Genomic DNA, 20,352 nt, shown 5'->3' with positions numbered 1-20,352 from the left:
GAGATTATCTGTATTGTCATAAATCATACATTTATCAACAAGTTCAAGGTTATTTTTTTATTATTAAATAAATCTACACTGAAAAGATGCCCTGAAACAAGTGAGTTATAGGCTATAGGTATTCTATATAAAGTAGCCCAAAAGCTATATGGCAATAAATCGTGTTCTAAACATTTCTTGCTCACATTTAACAGGATCGGCTTTCAAAACGACTGGTTATTTCGGAACCCTCTGCAGCTGCAGGTAGTAGCCGATTAAGGGAGTGATGAGTTTAGATATTTAGTGAGAGCCGCCCCTGAACGAAACGACAACAGCCGGTCGAGCTGCAGTGGACACATTATTTACTACCCCAAAACCTTTTCTATTGCAAACAACTTAACTTCGACACAATGGGATAATTTTATGATGGCCATATAACCATATAGCTTCTGGACTACTATACCAACAGTCGCCAGCGACACATTTTGGTCGTCAGTGCCACTCGAACACTTACCATTGTGTTCAAGAGGTGATAATGACGACCAACATTTATTGTTTGTAAGACTGTAATTTCATTGAGTTTTTTGGTAAAACATAAATACGTAAATGGTGTTTGAAATAGTGGCAAAACCGGGAAAGCTGTCATTTTAAAAATAATTATACTTATTTCAGTAAATAAGCACAAATAAAAAAAAATATATACAATCGGTAAAAACTATTACACTTGTCTATTTTAAAAATTTGGTATAACCTTTTTCAACAGTTGATTTTCTTTCTGTGCAATATAGTTTTTGTGTTGCCATTATTTATGAAATACGCTCAACCATATACTTTTATTTTCATGGTAGCTACATTATACGAGAAATCTAACTAAAACACTGAGCTTTTAATTTGCCCCAGAGGGCTGTTTTTACATTTTGGTGTTTTGTATTTTATAAAGATTTTCCCAATTTTGTGCATTCTTTTATTATCGCTACGCATCAATGTGTGAATAATGTGCACATCACCAATTTTGTTTTTAATTAGCAAAATTAGTTTCTGACCTTTTCTTAAAGTGTAATAACACCATTTGATTAGAAAATTACATAACTTCATTAATTTAGGAAATTACAAGTTTCCTTTTTTGTCTTTTTTGAAAATCCAATTCACATAAAACTAAAAGGTAAATTAAACACAACGATGTTGTAAATCCTTAGCAAGTACGTAGTAGACTAATTTTAAAAACTATCAACCTCATTTTATAAAATGCTTGTTACAAAACAAGTGTGAAATATTTACAGTTGAAATGCTTTTTTTCTGAAAAACAAAATCGTGTAAATTATTATAACCAATAACAATTCAGAAATTAAAAATGTTTTAAATATAACTCACATAAGCAAATGGGTTTCGTCAATTATTAGTACTACGCTTGTATCAAGGTATGGTCTCAAGTCAACGTATCAGAAAATCTCACTAATTTGTACATAGATATTTTCATTTTTGCTATACAATTTGGGAGGTTAATGTTAGCAACTGTTTTAAAAAGAGTAGATATATTATACGTATCTATAAAAACAATAAGAAAGACGTCCATTGAACGAAACGTTTACTTAAACTACTTTCATTACAGCACTTCTTTACAAGAAGTAACGCCATCTGTTATAAGGCGACTCTCTCTTAACATTCTCCCAAAAACGTTTTTTTTTTTTATAATTGCACATAATCAACGATCGTATAATTTTTTAAACCAACAAAGTATGTGACAGTTAAGAAAACATGTAAAATTTAAAATAATGGGGTATATTATCTCTCTGTCATAAATAATTTACATTTCAAGTTATCACAGTGTAAAACACTACCTATATAGTACAACTGCTTATCAGTTAACTTCCAAGGACTTTGCTGTTATTGTTATAGAAAATTGTAATTAAGCTAATATTTTTGTTTAACCTATGCGTTTCCCCAACTTTACTTTACAACTAAATTAACAAAGTTGTGATTTCTAAGAATCGGAAATCCCGAACCTGCACAACAGTTATTACTTATTTTATTATGCATTTCGGATTTGAATAATAACACTATAATTTGTAACCAAGCATGCAAAACAGCAGGTAGAAAGCGAAAATCTTAACAAAATTATTCAAATTTAAATCTTATAACTTTTTTTTGTAGACAAGTCATACGGAAGAGAAGAGCGCTGTATGTATAATTTATTTACTATTCAGCTGTTTTTTTGTAAATTTTCATACTAGCCGAAATTATTTTACAAAACCAGGGACACTTAGTATTCAATTGAATAATAAAGAAAAATGTAGATAAGAATACATTTAATCAAAATTTAATATATGAAACAGCTATCGCACAAATACGTTTTAAGGTCGCTTTCAATTCTTTTCAGTGTGTAGGAGCAAAGTTAAACTTATCGTAGCCAGATCTATAATAATCTTGAATAACAATAGCTGTTATTAGTCTACATTAAGAACTACAACTAATTAAGTAACAGAAAACAGTTTAAAAACATAAATACTCAAGTTATATATTCAGAAAATGGACAGAACAACTCTATAATTTCTTGAAAAAAAAAAATTCAGAACTTTTGCTTTACCGTGGGTGCATTCTTTAGATCAACAAATGGTAAGTAGGTACTCAAATAACGTGATAGTAGTTCAGGAAATGCAACGCGGTGGTGAATGTAAAGTTGATATCAATGAGTAATGAGGAATTTTGGACCAATGCCATAAAAATCACACGTGGCCGCACAAAGGTAAACATGTCACATTAAAGAAAAACAAATATATTTTAAGAAAAAAAAAACACATACAGACAAAAGCGATTTAATTAATCCATTATACGGAAAAATGAACGTGGGAACATATTTTAATTGTTAATATTCCAAAAGTTATTAGCAAATTCTAACCAATTAATTGTCTGTAATTAAACACTCACTAAACCTGACAAAACGTAAAATGGCACACGAGAAAATATTCTGACGAGATTTATAATAGGCGCTTTATAAGAAATCAGTTCAAAAACTTTAAACCAAAATTACATAAATAACATGAAACATACCTGTGCGTCACTGATAAGTTTATCTGATGATAAGAAACACAAGATAAGCTTGGGTATTATGAAAAAAATAGTTGTTTAAATCGATTTTTTTCGCACTATGATATGAACCGGTAAAAATTCACAACACGAGGATTCACTTCACAAAACTAAACTTGTTTGCTGAAGTTCTCACAGCGGCTAAAGTCAGGTGAATGTGTCCCCCACCACAACGTACTTACCTGGCCATCTCTCTCTTTGTCTATCGTATCTGAATGAGAGAAGTATGCAAGGTATTCGCATACTTTTGCCTTAATGCACACTGATAAAACGGTTTAAATGAAAAGAACAAATACCTGAATAACAAATCAGTGACAAAGATATTAGAAAAATACAGAAAATTTTTGTGAGCTAGTAATAACTGGTAATCGCAAATAACCCTATAGGTGACATTTTTTAAATAATGATTTATTTTTTCAATGATTTTTTTTCTTGTAGGCTTCAAAAAATTGCGGCTAAAATGATCTCACATATTCCTCAAAACTACTGTTGAGAGTGATACACATCTAAAATAACTGAGATTAAGCGTAGGTATTGATTTAATTTTATGTTTATTCGAATGAAAGAAATTTAGCAAGTTACTTTTTGAGCAACCGGTTTAGGCAACGATTGCAGATATAACAAATAAATTGTGTTGTAATTATTAGCTGGAACGTTTTATTGACATTAATTTAAGTAAATAAAATGTAGTAATTAATGTTACGAAATTCGTTAATTTCTTATAGTAAATTTGTCAACTTGTGTCGAAAAATCAAACAATTATATTTTAAACAGCACAAATGCTCGCTGCTTGTTATTAACTCATTTATTTTATTGGTAATGCATTTTTCGCATCACCAAATATACAAAAACAAAAAAGTTCTTTCATTCTTTATAGTCTGAAAACATCAGTGAAGTTTTACCAACTCTTCAAATGTGAAACAGGAAGTTCAGGCAAACGATCGCTTAAAAAATACATTCAGTAAGTATAAAACAAACTACCTGAAGAAATAAAGAAGGCAACCAGTATTACCAGATTCAAAAAATTGGTCGAAGGTTATTTCGACAGAATTGGCCTCGCCCCTGAAGTACAATAAAGATCTCCAGCTTTTTCGAAAAATTATAAAATTTTATTTTACGAATTTAATTTTTTGTAAGAACTCTTATTATAAGTTACAATAAACTTGTATATGGATTATTATTATTAAAGTACTAGTATAGAAGTTTATGTTTCAAATGAGTTTTTCGTTTACAAAATTTTGTAATCAAGTTTTTTACAAAGAGACGTATATCAATTTGAACAGGCGCAGATAATCCTTACAATAACTGTAAAAGATCCGCAAGATTTCAACGTATTTGGTTTTGTAATTCCTGATTTCATAAATAAGATAAACTGACTCATTCATTAATTTTTTCAAGGCATCCCTTATAATAATTAATTCTAAAAAAAAAGTTTTTTGGCTGATGTAAAAAAAATAAACTATAAGCTCTTTTCTGTCGTAAATAGAAGTTATAATGACAAAACCAAAAAAATTAAAAAATTGCACTAAAACATTAATACGGCCTTTTCTATTTTTTCTTAAAATGTGCTCAAAATTTTTTAGGAAATAGAGATGTATGAGCTAATTATTTCGACGGACCCTGTCAAAGATTTTAAAATTTTTTTTTACAACGTAGTTCTTGTGAAATCTATTAATCTGTTGTATGACGTGTCTAAGGAGTCTAGTTTTTAAAATGTAATAATATTTTTAATTGCTATGTCTCCACTTATCTTCTTTTCAAGTATGCATTAAAAAGATAGGGCCTTATATTAACTTACTGCTTCACGTTTAGCATTTTTTTTTGTTCAGTATGTTTTATATTTTTGAACATCATGAACAAAAAATTGTATACGAAGTATGTGGAAACTCTACATAAAAATTAACGTAGCAGTAACATTAACAGTAAGGTAGACAAATAATATAAATATTTTCTTTTTTTAGTTTTAAGTCTGTAGTTGACTTTCAGTTACTTTAGTCAGACTACGATTTGCCACTCGCTCATAAAAAACAGGCTGTAGTTGTCTTTTAAAATCGAACCACTTCGACCACGGTCACGCTACAAGTGTGACTTCGAGGCGAACAATTTTCACTAAAATAACTTTCAATCGAGCGTAGCTTCAGTTCTTCAAACTTTTAAAAGTTCAGTTAAATATTTGCGCAAAAATAACGATTTAAAAGTTGTGATTTAAACTATTTTGCACGCAGAACTATTTTAATATACCTCAAAACATTTTAGAACCACGGGTTTGACAATTATTTCCTATATCTTTTATTAATTTCTTTTTTCTAAATTTTTAGTTAGTGAGGTATTATAATAATGTGTTCACATTAAGATATGTGGAAAAATATAAAAGAAAATTCGAAAACCTGAAACGTCAATTTTTGGCAATAATAAATTTAGTGTGTGTACGAAGGACCGATGATATATTTAAAAGTTCAGTAATAACATTGAAAAAATTGGTCGAAGGTTATTTTCACAAAACCTTCCTGGCCCCTAAAGTACAGACGAACAAATATAGCTTCGAAAAAATATCAAATTTAACTCTGAGAATTTAATTTTTTGCATATTTTTCTGTAGTGAATTTTTCATATAAACATTTTTCGATGACGTTTTCATTTTCAACAATTTTGCAAGAACACGTACATCACTTTGAATAGGTGTAATGGTGTTAATAATAGCACTGTATCCTTAAATTTTCAGGAAAATGTGATGGGCAATAAACATGTCGCCTTATTCTATATTTTTTTCATTCACATCGTATAAACAACTCAAAAAAATTTTAACGCATTGATAAACCACCACAAGTACAGCCTCTTAATATTCTGCACATTTTAAATTTATTCGGTAGAATTTTGGAATGACGTCATCAGCTTATTTCTTAGGGGGGGATAAACGAATAAATTTTTATTAACAATATACTATGTTTACGATAACCGTAAAACGTTTGCAAGATTTTAGAGTAGTCGGTTTTGCAGTTTCAAAGTTAAATTGCAAAACGTCGTTATACAATTTTGATTTTTTTCCGAAGATACGCATGCCTAGAGTAAAAACTCAACACGGATTCATCAACTACAAGTGGAGAAGTATGTTATTTTATAAAATTTAAATAACATTTACTATTATAAAAGTTCATTCAAGATCAGATAAATTTTAGTCAGCGTTTAATTATTCACCTAACCTTACGGTAGACCGGGCGAAAATTTGGAGAAAAGGGTTTTATAGTTTTGGAAATTTCATTGTACCCTATAAAATTTTATTGGCAATAACGAGACGGACAGTAGTACAATAGCAAGAGATATTTACAACTTAAGTTGTCGCGTGCTGGTAATCCCCAGATGTTAGAAAGCAGAATAATCCAGGTCCAGACAGGGACCATCGTTACTCATAAACGAAAATGACCATTATTTTATGAGTACAACTACCTGCTAAATGTTCTGAGACAAATTCGGGTGAACTGGTGTGAGCCATAAATATTTCTTACCATTAATTGTACTACTGTCTGTCTCGTTATCGTCAATAAAATTTTATAGGGTACAATGAAATTTCCAAAGCTATACCTGGAAAGTCGCTTCCGTAAATTTTAGTGGCGCTCCTATCGGGAAGGTCCCGAACTAATATTTATTACTTTTGATATGCTTTATTTACTTTTGTAAAATAATATTTTCTTGAAGCATTTTCTGCGCTTCGTTTTCTAAACACGTTTTTATGTACCTAAGTAATGGAGTATCTGTTTTCGAGCCTCTTGAAATTATTTCATATACCTACTATGCTTTTCTGAACAATCCAATCCAATATTTTACCAAATTTTACGGCAATTTGCACTAGCAAACGACGTTAGCCAGAAAATTATTTATTATTTACATTTTTTTGAAATTAAAAAAAATCGGAAATAAAAAAAGTTAAATGGTATTTATGTAATATATTTTTTTCCTTCCTTTGCTCTGGAATATCATCGTTTATTGCGCCAACAAGAAGTACGAAGACATGTAATTAAACAGTTATTTTGTTGATTGCAGTTGATTAAAAGGATTGCGTAACAGTTCCGAAACGGTAATTAATTATTATTTTTGCTATTTGAAAAGCAGTTTTGTTTCATTTTGCCTGCGTATTTGATTAAAATGAAAGAATTTACTAGTCATATTAGCACTTTTTTACACTTCCAGTTTGTTTAAGTCTAAAAAATCCGCAGATTCAGTTAAGTTTTTTCAAAATTCTTTGAGATGCCATTATCAGTTATGAACAAGGACAAGTGAAGAAACTTAAAAAGAGCGTAATTAATAAAATAGTCCAGTAAATTCGGCGTCAAAAAAGGGGCAACCGTGGTGATTGTAAAACTGAATTTTTGGGTGTTGTCATTTGACCGCTATCTCGAAAAGAACAGGGGTCCAATTAGTTTTTTTTTATTTATATTCGTCATCGTAAGTGTCAAAAACTTTGTAAAGAGAATTTTTGTAGATATTATAATTATCTATAACTTTGATTTACAACTTTTTGGTGTAACATTAACAATAAAAAAGGCATGGGCAGAAAAACATGGAACATTAGGAGAAGAAAAACTTTGATGTAATCTCAGATTAGTTTTTTGCCGATGCAAAACCAAATGTAACGATAAACAAGCTGACCCGTTAAAAAGAACGAGATGTAAATAATGGCATGCGTCTAAAACTCCACACAAGTTTTTCATTCCCTAACAGTTTTTCATATTTTCAGTTCGCAACTTTTTTAATATTAACGTCAGGTATGTCAAGAACGTATTAATAAAAATTGTAGAAAATTGTTATATTTAAAAAACCCAGTTTTACATTCATAGAGAACCCTCCAAAATTCAAGGTCACATACCGAATTGACTGTACAAAAATAAAAATTGACCTGTTTTAGCGTTTATTCCACAAGTAGGTAGTTTCCACACTGTGTAGCGCATTGAAACCATTGCAAACTAAAAAATTGAATAATCCCTGTGGGTGGTTCCTGTTTCCCCGTCGCCCTCACCACCCCTCACTCTTAAATTAATTTGCTTTCCATAATTACAACGGCTAATTAAGAATAAAAACTAGTAAATTAGCTCAAAACTACCAATGCTTTAACTCGAATTAATTAACAATACGTTAACAAATTTTTAATTAAATGTTTTTGTAAATCTTATAGGTTATATTTTTTCAAAAATTTAAATCCTCTTAACATAGCCCACTAAAGGAATACCTTAAATTGTAATATTGCAAAAAAAAAATGGCTAGAAATTAGTGAAAAAGACTACAAGATTTAGCGTTCTGGTCGGTACCCCGTTGTGGATGTGTCAAAACGTTTATGCGTGCTTCGTACTCCGTACCTACGTCTGGCAGAACGGGATTGGTAAAACATCTAAATAATACCGGGTGATTTTTTTTAAATTTCTGCTTTAACTAACAGTAACCTTTACGCCAGCAGTGAAATTGAAACGGCTGATGTTAGCGTCATGGCTAACTAGAGCAGAAATGTAGAAACTCACCTGATATAACATTCTTTTAGATGTGCTTAACCAGGTTTAGATATATTTTGAGTCCGGTACTGACCTTTTCGCATGCAAAGAAGCTTTCGCTATGAACTTTTAATTAGGTTTTACGATTTGTGGCACTGCAAAACTGTAAAGGGTTCTAAAAGTTGATAAGAGTGATGGTGGAGTTCAAATTGTAAAACCACTACAGGATTTGGCACACCATACCATACAGTCATTTTCACTTGTTTATAGACAGTCACTATTTTAAGGTTCTTGTAAAATTTTACAACTTTAAAGTTAAAGATTTCCAACCCCTCATCATTTAAAACCAACAAGTATTTTCCTATGTACAATCCTGTAATTCAGGTAAACTTCAAAACGTCACGCGTATGCTATTATCACTTTGAGGAGGATTTCTACCACCTCAGTTGTTAAGGCACTGTTCATTTAATAGGGTCCAAGTAATAATAAAATTTTATTAGGACCCAAAAATTGTAAGTTTACTCTACTAATAGAGTAAGATATGTTAGTATAGTTTGGTCAATGAAATAGTCAATGTTACATTCGCCACCAACCAGATACATATAGTGCTAAACAAAAACAGAAAAAATAAAGCTGCATAGACACACACATACGATCAGTTGCTTCCTAACGTACATATTTCAGGTGAGATTTGAAATTGTATTAAGGATTACTTTTGCAGGCAATAAGCAATATTTTTTCAGTTAACACTATCATAAAAATAAATATGTCGGATAAGGAAATACATCTATAAATTTCACTGTTTATTTTTATACAAATATAAAGTTTGTACTTAAATCACGTCAACCATAAACTTTTTACACTTTCTGTCCTAATATAACATAAAAATTAAGTAAATGCAATCTTATAAAAGGAAATCATTCCGTCAACATTTAAAAGGTGTAACAAAATTTGGTAAGATTCATTATATAAAAGAACGATAAAGTAAACTCCACAAATTACATACCACTGTTCATTTTATCAACTGTTTAATGAAATACTTCATTGCCAATAAACTGGCAGCGTACCTTCACTATTAATACCCTCATTTGTTGAGATCATTTTTGTCTTCGAGGTTTAAACAAATTTAAATATTTTCCCCTTGTTACTTCTTTTGATTCCTCTTGACCCAACTGGTAAGCAATATCGTGTAATTCCTTGACTTTTGAAATCAGTCCTGCTGTTGGAAGTGCAGCTAATTCTAAAAAAATGTATTAACTCCCACATAAAATTAAGTATTCTGTAAAACTAACGATGCAAGTAATTCTGATCCTCTTGATTTAATTGTCTAGAATAAGGTAACTTCACTGTACTTGGTGGTGTAAAACTGTTAATGAAATCTGTCATACCTGGGTCTAGAAAACACCATTCCAGTTTTCTTATTAATTAGAAAATAGCTTACCTACATTTTTCGGGCCATATTTCGGGGGAAGCTCTATCTAAATTTTCCATACTCAGTAAAGTTTGTTCCAGCTCGGTTAAAGATTGGTCTTGCTCTAAGAAATGCAACAAATCAATTTGTTTTGACAGTTTGACATAAGATACTCTGTTCAAAATGTGAATTTGGTGTAAAGTTAGAGAGTATAATTTTTACATACGGTTATTTTGTAAGTGTTATTGACATGTGTAATAACGTTTTTTCACGAAACAAAGCAATAATTTAATAACAAATTAACAAAAATGCTTTACCTTGTTCAATGCTCCCGGGTTTCTCGGACGCCATCTTGCAATTATACCAACATTAGAAATCGTAATCGCGTCGTCCCTAAATTGTGGAAAATGTGTTAAAACGATACTATCCATACACTAACTAGACAAGTGAAATACGCTTAATCGAAACATTCACTGTAACTGTTCTTCAACTATTTCAATCACTTGCATGTAATAATTGTTAGAAGAGGATATCTGAAAAGGGAATTTGGTTTCCCACTATTGGCGTCACTACATTAAAATGTCACTTCAATGTCAAACGTCAACTTTTTTACGAAGAGTCCGTTGAATTAACCTAAATATTGCGTGCTAAATCTCGTGACACACAACAATCAAAAATCGTGTTAATTATTTTAACCAAAATATGCTTTTATATTTAGCACAAGTATGCTAAATAAAACCCATCAAAAGTTCGGAATTCAGTTTTGAGTAAGTAGTAAGCGTACGATTATCTTTTTTTTTTCACTAACCCGTATTAATGGGTGTTTTATTTTTTGTAAGCGATGTTTTTTAGACCACATACACAATCACTGTGAAATCATCATAAATTGCGTAGAAAACGTTTAGCGTAACAGTTTTGTGTAACGTCGACTTTCAGTACTTTTTTTTATTCCAGGTGTTTTATTATGGGTCAAACTCTGTCAGAACCAGTAACTGCCAAGAACACTGCATGCTGCCAAAACGCCAGTTTCCAAGTGGGCTCAAGTTCTATGCAAGGATGGCGCATCAACATGGAAGATTCACACACGCACATTTTGTCATTACCTGATGATCCAGACACTGCATTCTTTGCAGTGTATGATGGACATGGGGGTTCCAAAATCTCAGAGTATGCCGGGAAACACCTTCACAAGTTCGTTACAAACAGAGAGGAGTACAAAAAGGGAGATGTCGAGGAAGGGATGAAACAAGCTTTTCTTGAAATCGACAGGGTTATGCTTGATGAGGAATCTTTAAAAAATGAACAATCAGGCTCTACAGCAGTGGCGATAATTATTAAAAACAACCTTTTATATTGTGCGAATGTGGGTGACTCGCGAGCTGTTGCCAGTGTTGGAGGAAGAGCAGAACCCCTTTCATTCGACCACAAGCCCTATGTTAAAGAAGAATACGATCGAATACTCGCCGCAGGCGGCAGGGTTTTTGATAACAGGGTTAACGGCAATTTGGCACTTTCTCGAGCGTTGGGCGATTTTATTTTCAAGAGGAATGAGGAAAAACCCCCCGAGGAACAAATTGTAACAGGTATTTTCTTCTCCTAATACAATCACGGTTTGTTTAGTGATTATCTGTCAATATTTAGGCAGCGTTTTATGAATAGTAAATTTAGAACAAGTAAGTGTTATGAGTAACAGGGATGGTATTCTCAAGGTAAATAATTACGTTTTGCTTGTTTAATGGACGCCGCTATTTTTTTCACAAAGCTAAATTCTCTATTGACATTTTACAACTTGAGGTGGTTTTGTATTTTGCCCAAAGCGATATTAGATTTATTTTTAAAAAGTCACAAAACTGTCGCGCAAATGTGCTGAACAGATGTTACATGAATTGGGAATTATTTGGCACTGATGCCGGCCTATTTAGATTAGGTCATTCTATCATTTGTCATTGGATGTCACTTTTGTTTACGCAATTATTCAATAATATGCAGTCAAAAACACGAAAGCTAACATTATTTGGCCTTTATTTGCAATATGTTAACAAAACTACTGATACTAATATCGTTAAACATATCCGTTTTATAATCATGGATTGCGTGGGATGTTAAATAAGTTTTATACGAATAGCAACTGACATCAATATGTCATCTGAAAATGACGTCAAGAAAACACGTAACTCGTATAGAAGAAAAAACGTATTCACGGCTAATTTATTAAGTCCAGTTTCCAAGTTCTACCAGTAGGTTATTCGTCGGTTGTAAAGAAATGAGTTTATTCACTTTTGTTCTTTTTTTATTACTGTTGTAGATATAATGGCAGAGTATTTACTTTTTTTAACGTTTAATGGTTTTAGTGGCAGTTCACCTGGGAACGTCATTATATAATTTGCTAGATTTGAATAACGGTTGGTAGCATTACTCGCTGCTGTGTATAATATTTTATCAGTAGGCCGTTGACCGCAAAGACAGTCGCTTTATTGTGATATTGTAGGTATATACGTGTATAATAAAAGTAAACACGATAACGTATTGAGTTTCTGATATAACGTCAATTTTAAATATTGGCACCCGCACGCAATGCTACCTTTGTTGGTAAACTCAAAAATCAAATAAAATGACACGACAACACAATAATTAATTTCGTATTACGAACAGATTTTTTTTTAACAAGTTATATATATTTCTATATAAGGAGTATTCGCGTTCTAGTAATGCACACAATGTGAAAATGTGCAGTAATTTTCGAATCAAAAATAGTCATAATACACGTTTTAGTTTTTTTAAGTAGACTTGCTTATTAGTAAATATGGACATTTATTTTATATTTATTGGTTATTTGAAGACGTAGTACAATATTGTCTAATTTGTAACAGTTTCTAGTGGTTTTTTACTTTTCCGGTTATGTTATAAATGCCCCTTTCGACTTTGACTATTTGACGAATTGCAACACAAAACACATAAAAACTGAGGATCGTTTCATAAGTAACGACGACAACCGCCTCAGGGTGCAAAATTGTAAACTGGATGTAATGCACGTTTTATTTTAGCTCAATAAAAGAAAAATTGATGGTTTATTTAGATAGGTGTTTTTTTCTAGGAAAATCGATTTTAATGATTACCGTAGAAACTTGCGAGTCATTCCGCGAGAAGTGGACCACTCAAAAAGATAAAGTAATTGTAACAAATGAAATTGCGGATTTTAAAATACACGGAATGCTCGTTTCACAATAGTGATGTATAAAAGATAATTCAAAGTTACCGATAAATAACATTTTAATCATCTTTGAAAAATGATTTTTACAATTTGTCTCCAACGCAAGAGAATAAATATATATTTTTTCCAAAATAGATGTTAAGGGCGTAAACATCTAGCGCAGAAGCCACGGCTTTTTTAATTTTTTACTTGCCGAGCGTAAGCTACGGAAGTTTTGTATTAGGGTTCATCGTGCGACTGCTACTTTCATGCTTTCTCAACGTTTGATGACTCCCGAGAATACAAAAAAGTAGGTCTCTAGGTCTCCCGTTTCCGTCTGTTGTCTGTCGCCTGTGTCGATTTTTATAGACAGACAATCTTCGAAACTATCCGACCGATTATTATTATTGTTATCAAATTTAATGTGTTAGGAATATCGTGTAGATGGAAAAACGCTAACCAAAATTTCGCAAATCATCTCCACCAACAATTTAATGACATCCCTTCAAAAATGTTTGTAGTAAACTATATTCCAATTTTATAAAATAACTTACTCCTATACTTGTGGTTTATGAATCATCTGCCTTGATTTATTACCCCAGGCATCCAGATTTTCTCAAAAACATCCAAATTGTACAAGAAAGAACACTGTTGTATGGAGAGCGGCGAGGCTTGAATTACCAATGCGAAGGTCACTGGTTCGATTCAATCATGGGGTACAATTTTGTCCATTGCGTCTACTTTTTTGAGGAGACAAAATTATTCAAATTCTTCCGCTGATTCTGATTAACCTGGTTTGTATGTGTTTAATGATCGTATTCTTTCGATGAATAAACAAAGAATCGAAATTAACCATGTAGTGATAATAATTTTTTCCGTTGGTTATCTGTATTAAGATTAAATTAATATATTAAATATTTAATATTGTCGGTAACTGTGCGTCGACTCCGGTGTAGGGGTTGCGAGGGTGTTTTTTACGCTACTGTATATCATGTTTCTTTACCTGTACTTTTAACAGTCCACACGTATTTTATTTTAAATTATAGGGGTTGTCATAAAAATTAATTTCGTAAAATTAAATTTTAGGAGTACATACTATTTTTCGAAGCTGTATTTATTCGACTGTATTTCACAGACCAGGGAAGTTCTGTCTAAATAACTTTAAACATTTTTTTTCTATTACTAAAATACAGGGTTATTCAACTATGACCCATTTGAGCGACAACCCCAAATGCTGATGCATTCTTACAGTAATTGGGAGATTTGCTATTTGCTCTGTGGAGAGATTTTTGAGTACAACGTGATGGCGCCTCTGTTCGTTATCATGTTGTTAGAAGATACCTGAGCAAACAATTTAATGATAACCGGATAGGATGAGGTTCTATTCATCCTTGGCTTGCTCGAAGTCCGGATCTCGCACCAGTGGAGAGTTTCTTATAGAGAACTGTTAAAGAAAAGGTTTATCAAACAGCTTTTAACGATATTCTTGAACTTCAGAATCGTATAACTGAAGCTTGTAAATTATATTTTGTTTCGTAAATATTTGCAAGAGTTGGAACATCTACAGCATTGGCGCTGAGTCATGTTGAGCACTTATCTTATGAATTTTTGTAAATATTGGTTCCATTAGTTAAGTTTGGCTGCATTATAATTTTCTTTCAAATTGTTCATTTGACAAATTTTTGATAGAAATAAATATCTTTGAAATTTAAAGCAAACTTGGATTCAAATTAATTAAAAAATAATTCTTATCATCCATTGTTGGTTTATAATATTAATTTTGGTGTATTTTTGGGGCGGTCTTGAAACCAACAAACAATATCGTCTCTATGTAATAATTAGGGATCGGTTTCATGAATTTATTAATAAAATATACACATTTTCAACAAATGGTTAACTAAACAAGCATTGTCAAGTATAAAATTAAACCGATATGGTCACATTTTAACGAATACAAGTACCAAATTTAAATTTTATAAAATAATATACGCCATATCCATCTTGAAATATTACCCTAGACATGCAGATTTTTGTAAAAAAAAATCAAAATTGTGTACCAACATTTTGCTACTTAACTTTGAAATTGAAAAACCGAATGCTCTGAAATGTTGCAAACGGTTTATGGTTATCGGAAGTGTGGCAAATCGTTTTTAGATTTAGGTCGATTAGATTAATTATATAATTTTGATTTTTTCCCAAAAACGTGGACGTTTGGGGTACAAATTCAACAGGAACTCTCGTAGTACTGCAAGTGTAGGACTACGTTATTTTATACAATTTAAAACCCATTTACTATGTACAATTTTGAGATATTGGTGGGAGATTAAGCAAAATTTGGTTACCATCTACATGATATTCATAATACACATATAAAATTTGACCATAAGTGGTCTGGTAGTTTCGGAGAGTATCTGTCTAACAAAAATCGACACAGACGACGGATAGACAGAGAGACGGAAACGGGAGATCCATTTTTTCTTACTTTAAGGGTCATGAACCATCAAGAAAATTTGAAAGTAGCCAGTCGTCCGATGGACTCGATTACAATACTTCCTTAGCGTACGCTCTTGCAGAGCAAATGGGTAAAATAATAATGAATATCAAGGATGGCCCTACTTAAATCAAGTGTTAAAAAGTCACTGATTGAAGTCATTCTTGTTTTTTACTTCCTGAGCGTAAACTAGGGAAGTATAGTAATCGAGACCATCGGGCGATTTGCCATTTTTATGTTTTCTTGACGTTTCAGGACCTCTAGAGTACGAAAAAGTGGTCTTCTGTTCCCTGTGTCTGTCGTTCGTCTGTCGTCTGTATCCATTTTTATTAGACACGTAATCTCCGAAACTACCGGCTCGGTTGCTGTCAAATTTTAGAAAAATAAACAATAAATTGTATATTCGGAATATCATGTAGATGGTAAAACTCTAACTAAAATTTGGTTAATCATCCCCACCACCAATGGGATGACGGATACTCCTGCACTTGTGGTGTGTAAATCAGTGTCGAATTTTCACCAGATATCTAAATTTTTGAAAAAAAAAAGTTTTAATTGTATAACGATATTTTGTAATTTAATTTTGAAACTACAAAGCCAAATGCTCTGAAATCTTGCAAACATTTTAAGATTATCGTAATCATGATAAATTGTTAAGCAAAATTTAGTCGTTTATTCTCGCCCAAAATTGATAACGTCATTTTAAAATTTTATCCAATAAATCCTCTCTGAAATATTATAACTCCATACTTGTGGTTTATCAACGCACTCATATTGTTTAGATTCACTTATAGGTATAGGTGACTCTAAAAAATTAATGAAAGAATCCCTGAAAATTTGGCAATGCAATACTGTTATCATTAGTATTACACTGCACCTATCCAAAGTCTTTGTAAAAATGTTGATCACGGCATCACAACATTTTGTGAAGGGAAAACTCATTTGAAACGTACGTGCAGCACGCTTCTTTACATTTACTTTGACGTTACATACATATCTTTATTTGAACTTATAAGGGTTCTCATAAAAAAACGCATAATCAAATTTTATAATTTTTCGAAAAAGCTGGATTTGTTTTATGATACTTCAGGATCGAGGGAACTTCTATCGAAATAACCTTCGACCATTATTTTAAATTTTATTTTCATATTACGAAAATATAATGGATCTAACAGCGTTTTTAAATGCAGTTTAAATCAAAATAAATTGAGCACTCACGTTTCATGACTCTCGGAGTGTAAAAAAAGTAGGTCCCCGTTTCGGCCTGTTTGTCCGTCATTTCTCGTTTGTGTCGATCTTATTAGACAAAAATTATTGGAGTTACGAAGTTTTATTTGTATTTTCGGAATTTCGTGTGGATGAAAGAACGATAATCAAAATTTTCCTGATCATCCCAGTTCCCAACCAACAATTTGGTGATGTTATCTAAATATTTTGCATAGTAATTGCTATTTAAATTTTATAAATTAACATAATCCTAAACTTGTGATTTATAAATCCGACTAATACGGTGGTTTATGAATACGGATTCATAAACCACAAGTTAAAATAATAATTTTATTATGAAATCGCAAAATCAAATTTTATCATTTTTCGAGGAAGCTGTATTTGTTGGACTGTACTTCGGGGGCGAGGGAAGGTCTGTCTATTACTCTAAACGGATTTACTATTTTAAAAACAGGAATAAGAGAACATTGATTAAAAATATTCCACTAAAGATGGAAAAAAAATTCTTTATTGCTCAAAACTTGCAAACACCATTAAGACATGATATTAGATATGGAGTCGCATAAACTAAGTAAACATAATTAAAAATCCTGACTTTTGATTGTTCTTGTTACTTTTTTAGAGTTTTAATTCCAAATATGTAATTGAAAAACTAAGAAAAACAAATCATGATTTTTTTTTAATTATTGATTTTTATTGTTTTTTTTAATTCGATTTTTTCTATCCCTGATTAATATTATTATGGTGTACTGGATAGAAGCGGGCGATATATTGATGTTCTTTCGATGCAGTAGTTGAAAAATATGGATTTCTTTAAAAACTGATCTATCGACTTGTATCGAAATTGTAGACTGTTGAAAACATTATTGTGGATATGAATTGGATAAACTGGTCAGGAATTCAATATTTTACAGTATATCGATATAGATTCACTTTATTTACGAACTTCTGTAATGGGAGAACAAATAGAATAACATTTTTTTTTACTGAACAAGACTGATGAATTTTAATTTTCCTCAATTGACTAATCAGTTAAAAGTAGGTAATTCTAGTAGTGTAAGTAGATTTATTTTAAATTGTTAAAATTGTAGGAACCAAAGTTTAGAACATCAATGTCTACTGAAAAACTTTAGATGGTACATTAATTATTTAATATATATTTCCGTTTGACAATTTATTTTAGACGATACTGTTTCAGATGAAATGAAGCTATGTAACAACATTTATTTGTTACACTACAATATCGACCATCGATATCGAAAAAACCGTATCACAAACCTCTAGTAGTCCAAATTTAGCTGCTTGATATCTAATCTGATTTTTTGTCTGTTAGTGAAATTATTAAAAATATACTCTCGACATGTGCAAAATAAATAGCAGTTGCCAAATCTGATGCAAAGCATGCACTAGAAAGTTATACTCATTGGTCTCTTTATTACTCAATGAATATAATTAGTCCCCAGCACATCTTTTTTGTCAAAATATCGCGTTATTTAAGAACATTTTTTTGAATTGGTTTATTAATCATGGAAAGTGACGTTTCTGATACTAAGATACTACTCGTAATAACAGTGGGTTAAACTTTTTTGTAACATGATAATATACGATTCACTACTTTCTTGTCTACAGTTCTACATTTAAAATATATGAGTAGTGTTAAATTTAAAATTTTCTTCCGCGATTTGTGTTAGTTTACGCTGTAGAAAGTCTAACTAGGTTGATTTTTATGTATTTCATTGACATTTGCATCCACATTACATTAAGTTTTTAAAAAAAGTTGGTTTTTGGAAAAATGTAAACACGTGCATTGTACACTTTCGTCAAAAAATCAAGGACAAAGTCGATGTGTTAGGTGGATCAAACAGCCTTGTCAAAGCTTCCGATTTTGTCTATGCAGCTAACTCGAATTTTTGCGCATTTGCAGCAGTTTATTTTTAAAAATTGAACTCAGTTTGATTGCTATAACTTTTAAGCTTCAGAATTTTATAAGCCATTTTTAAAGTTGTTACTTAGACGTTATTTGCTGTTGCAGATGTACAAAAGCATATAGTATTTTGAATTGATTGCTTGCAATGCTATTTAAACGCGTTTAGGAAAAAAATAACGTCAAAAGTAGGTTTTTTTTTTTAACCCGCGGTATGTTTAATAAAATTATATTATCGTTTATGCAGCAATGTACAGGAATTGCGAATTTCAGTTGTTTATATATGAAAAAGTTTTAGGGGGAAGTAACTTTTGTATGAAATAGTCTTATCTGCGTTGCTATGTATGTATTTAAATTAGATAGTTTGAAAAACGATCGGTGGCTAGAATTAAATTAAATTATAAAATAAATTGCCCACTTTCCGAGGTATTCATTTTGTGTAACGAATGCCCTGTAGTATCTGAAGACACATTTACGATGACGACGTAAAAATCACGCAATCAAACGATCGATATTTTGTAAACCTAATAGAACGAGAATTGCTGAAAATAGCGTACCGTACGTTGACACCTGGAATTGTGATTAACCGATATCTTTAAAAAGATCACATTTGCAATTCTAATACTAAAGAAACCGCAATACCACTTCGAGAAGCGAATGACAACTGTACACCGTATCAAAAATTAAACGATAGAAAAATATACATACACCATTCTACAGCGCATTTTATTGATTTGGCGGTTAAATACAATTTTAAAGAAAACTCATTCAGGATATCCCCGCTTGTATGACAACACATCTATCGAATCTGGAAAAATCTGGTTTGAACAAAAATACCCTCGTATTAATAGGTTAGGTTAAACCCACACAAGTGATATTTGAACAAATTGTTTATATTTACTACAATTTCATGAAAGTGTTGTTGACAATAAAGTTGACTGTTTCTTGTTGTTGCAGCCTACCCAGAAGTACAAGTGCATGAGTTAACCCCAGACTGGGAGTTCGTGGTGGTCGCCTGTGATGGTATATGGGATGTAATGAGCAACGAAGAAGTCGTAGCGTATGTAAGGGAACGAATTGCAACGGGCATGGAACCTGAGGAGATTTGTGAAAGCCTAATGATGACCTGCCTAGCACCTGATTGCGTGATGGCAGGTTTAGGTTGTGATAATATGACTGTTGTAATTATCGGACTTTTACAAGGTGAAAGCTACAAACAACTATCGGCAAAATGTGGTAGAACTTATATTTCAGAAGATAAAAAAGAAGAAAATTATCTTCTGTGAGCTATTGTTAAATGAATGTACTTTTAATGTGAAAATAAACTTGTACATAATTATATCGTCTAGGACCTCTTTGCTTTGGTACCATATTATGTAAGGGTAAGATCAAGTAAGATCAGTAGTTTTGTGATAGTCATAGTGATTTCTACCAAATTAATTTTTTAGAAGACTGTTATGATGTAGACTAGTGGTAGAGATTAGATCAGCACCGAATTATTTTTAACATTCATAAACACTGAAATGAATAGGTTAGTGCCAATGAAATGATCTAAAAAAGGCTTTTTTTG

At 31.6% G+C, this 20,352-nt stretch overlaps 3 protein-coding genes and 1 long non-coding RNA gene across 5 annotated transcripts in view; 2 read left to right on the top strand and 2 right to left on the bottom strand.

The window, feature by feature from the left end:
- LOC135132120 (echinoderm microtubule-associated protein-like 2) overlaps positions 1-3,156 on the bottom strand; it is a 43,003-nt gene extending 39,847 nt beyond the window's left edge. For both annotated transcript variants that reach the window (XM_064060099.1, XM_064060107.1), the window contains exon 1: positions 3,028-3,156. The gene's annotated coding sequence lies outside the window, so the exon portion shown is untranslated. The remainder of the gene's footprint in view (positions 1-3,027) is intronic.
- Positions 3,157-3,272: 116 nt separating this feature from the next.
- LOC135132247 (uncharacterized) lies at positions 3,273-4,143 on the top strand. The gene is made up of 3 exons (XR_010280989.1): positions 3,273-3,449; positions 3,502-3,590; positions 3,941-4,143. It is a non-coding gene; the product is annotated as an uncharacterized LOC135132247 (long non-coding RNA).
- Positions 4,144-9,329: 5,186 nt separating this feature from the next.
- Positions 9,330-10,422, bottom strand: LOC135132052 (protein lin-52 homolog). The gene is made up of 4 exons (XM_064059977.1): positions 10,268-10,422; positions 9,985-10,074; positions 9,832-9,933; positions 9,330-9,779 (listed from the first exon to the last, which is right to left on the bottom strand). Exons 1-4 carry the CDS (start codon positions 10,299-10,301, stop codon positions 9,637-9,639), a joined length of 369 nt encoding a protein of 122 aa, XP_063916047.1. The 5' UTR covers positions 10,302-10,422; the 3' UTR covers positions 9,330-9,636.
- Positions 10,423-10,576: 154 nt separating this feature from the next.
- Positions 10,577-20,121, top strand: LOC135132043 (probable protein phosphatase 2C T23F11.1). The gene is made up of 3 exons (XM_064059965.1): positions 10,577-10,717; positions 10,905-11,533; positions 19,740-20,121. The coding sequence occupies exons 2-3, from the start codon at positions 10,915-10,917 to the stop codon at positions 20,066-20,068; spliced, it is 948 nt and encodes a 315-aa protein (XP_063916035.1). The 5' UTR covers positions 10,577-10,717; positions 10,905-10,914; the 3' UTR covers positions 20,069-20,121.
- Positions 20,122-20,352: the final 231 nt, after the last annotated feature.

This window comes from Zophobas morio, unplaced genomic scaffold (assembly GCF_036711695.1).
Source record: "Zophobas morio isolate AGI-343-1 ecotype UQ-CSIRO unplaced genomic scaffold, CSIRO_AGI_Zmor_V1 ptg000002l, whole genome shotgun sequence".
NCBI classification, from domain to species: Eukaryota; Metazoa; Arthropoda; class Insecta; order Coleoptera; family Tenebrionidae; genus Zophobas; species Zophobas morio.
The sequence above is the reverse complement of the archived record's forward strand: the minus strand, read 5'-3'. Positions and strand labels throughout refer to the sequence as shown.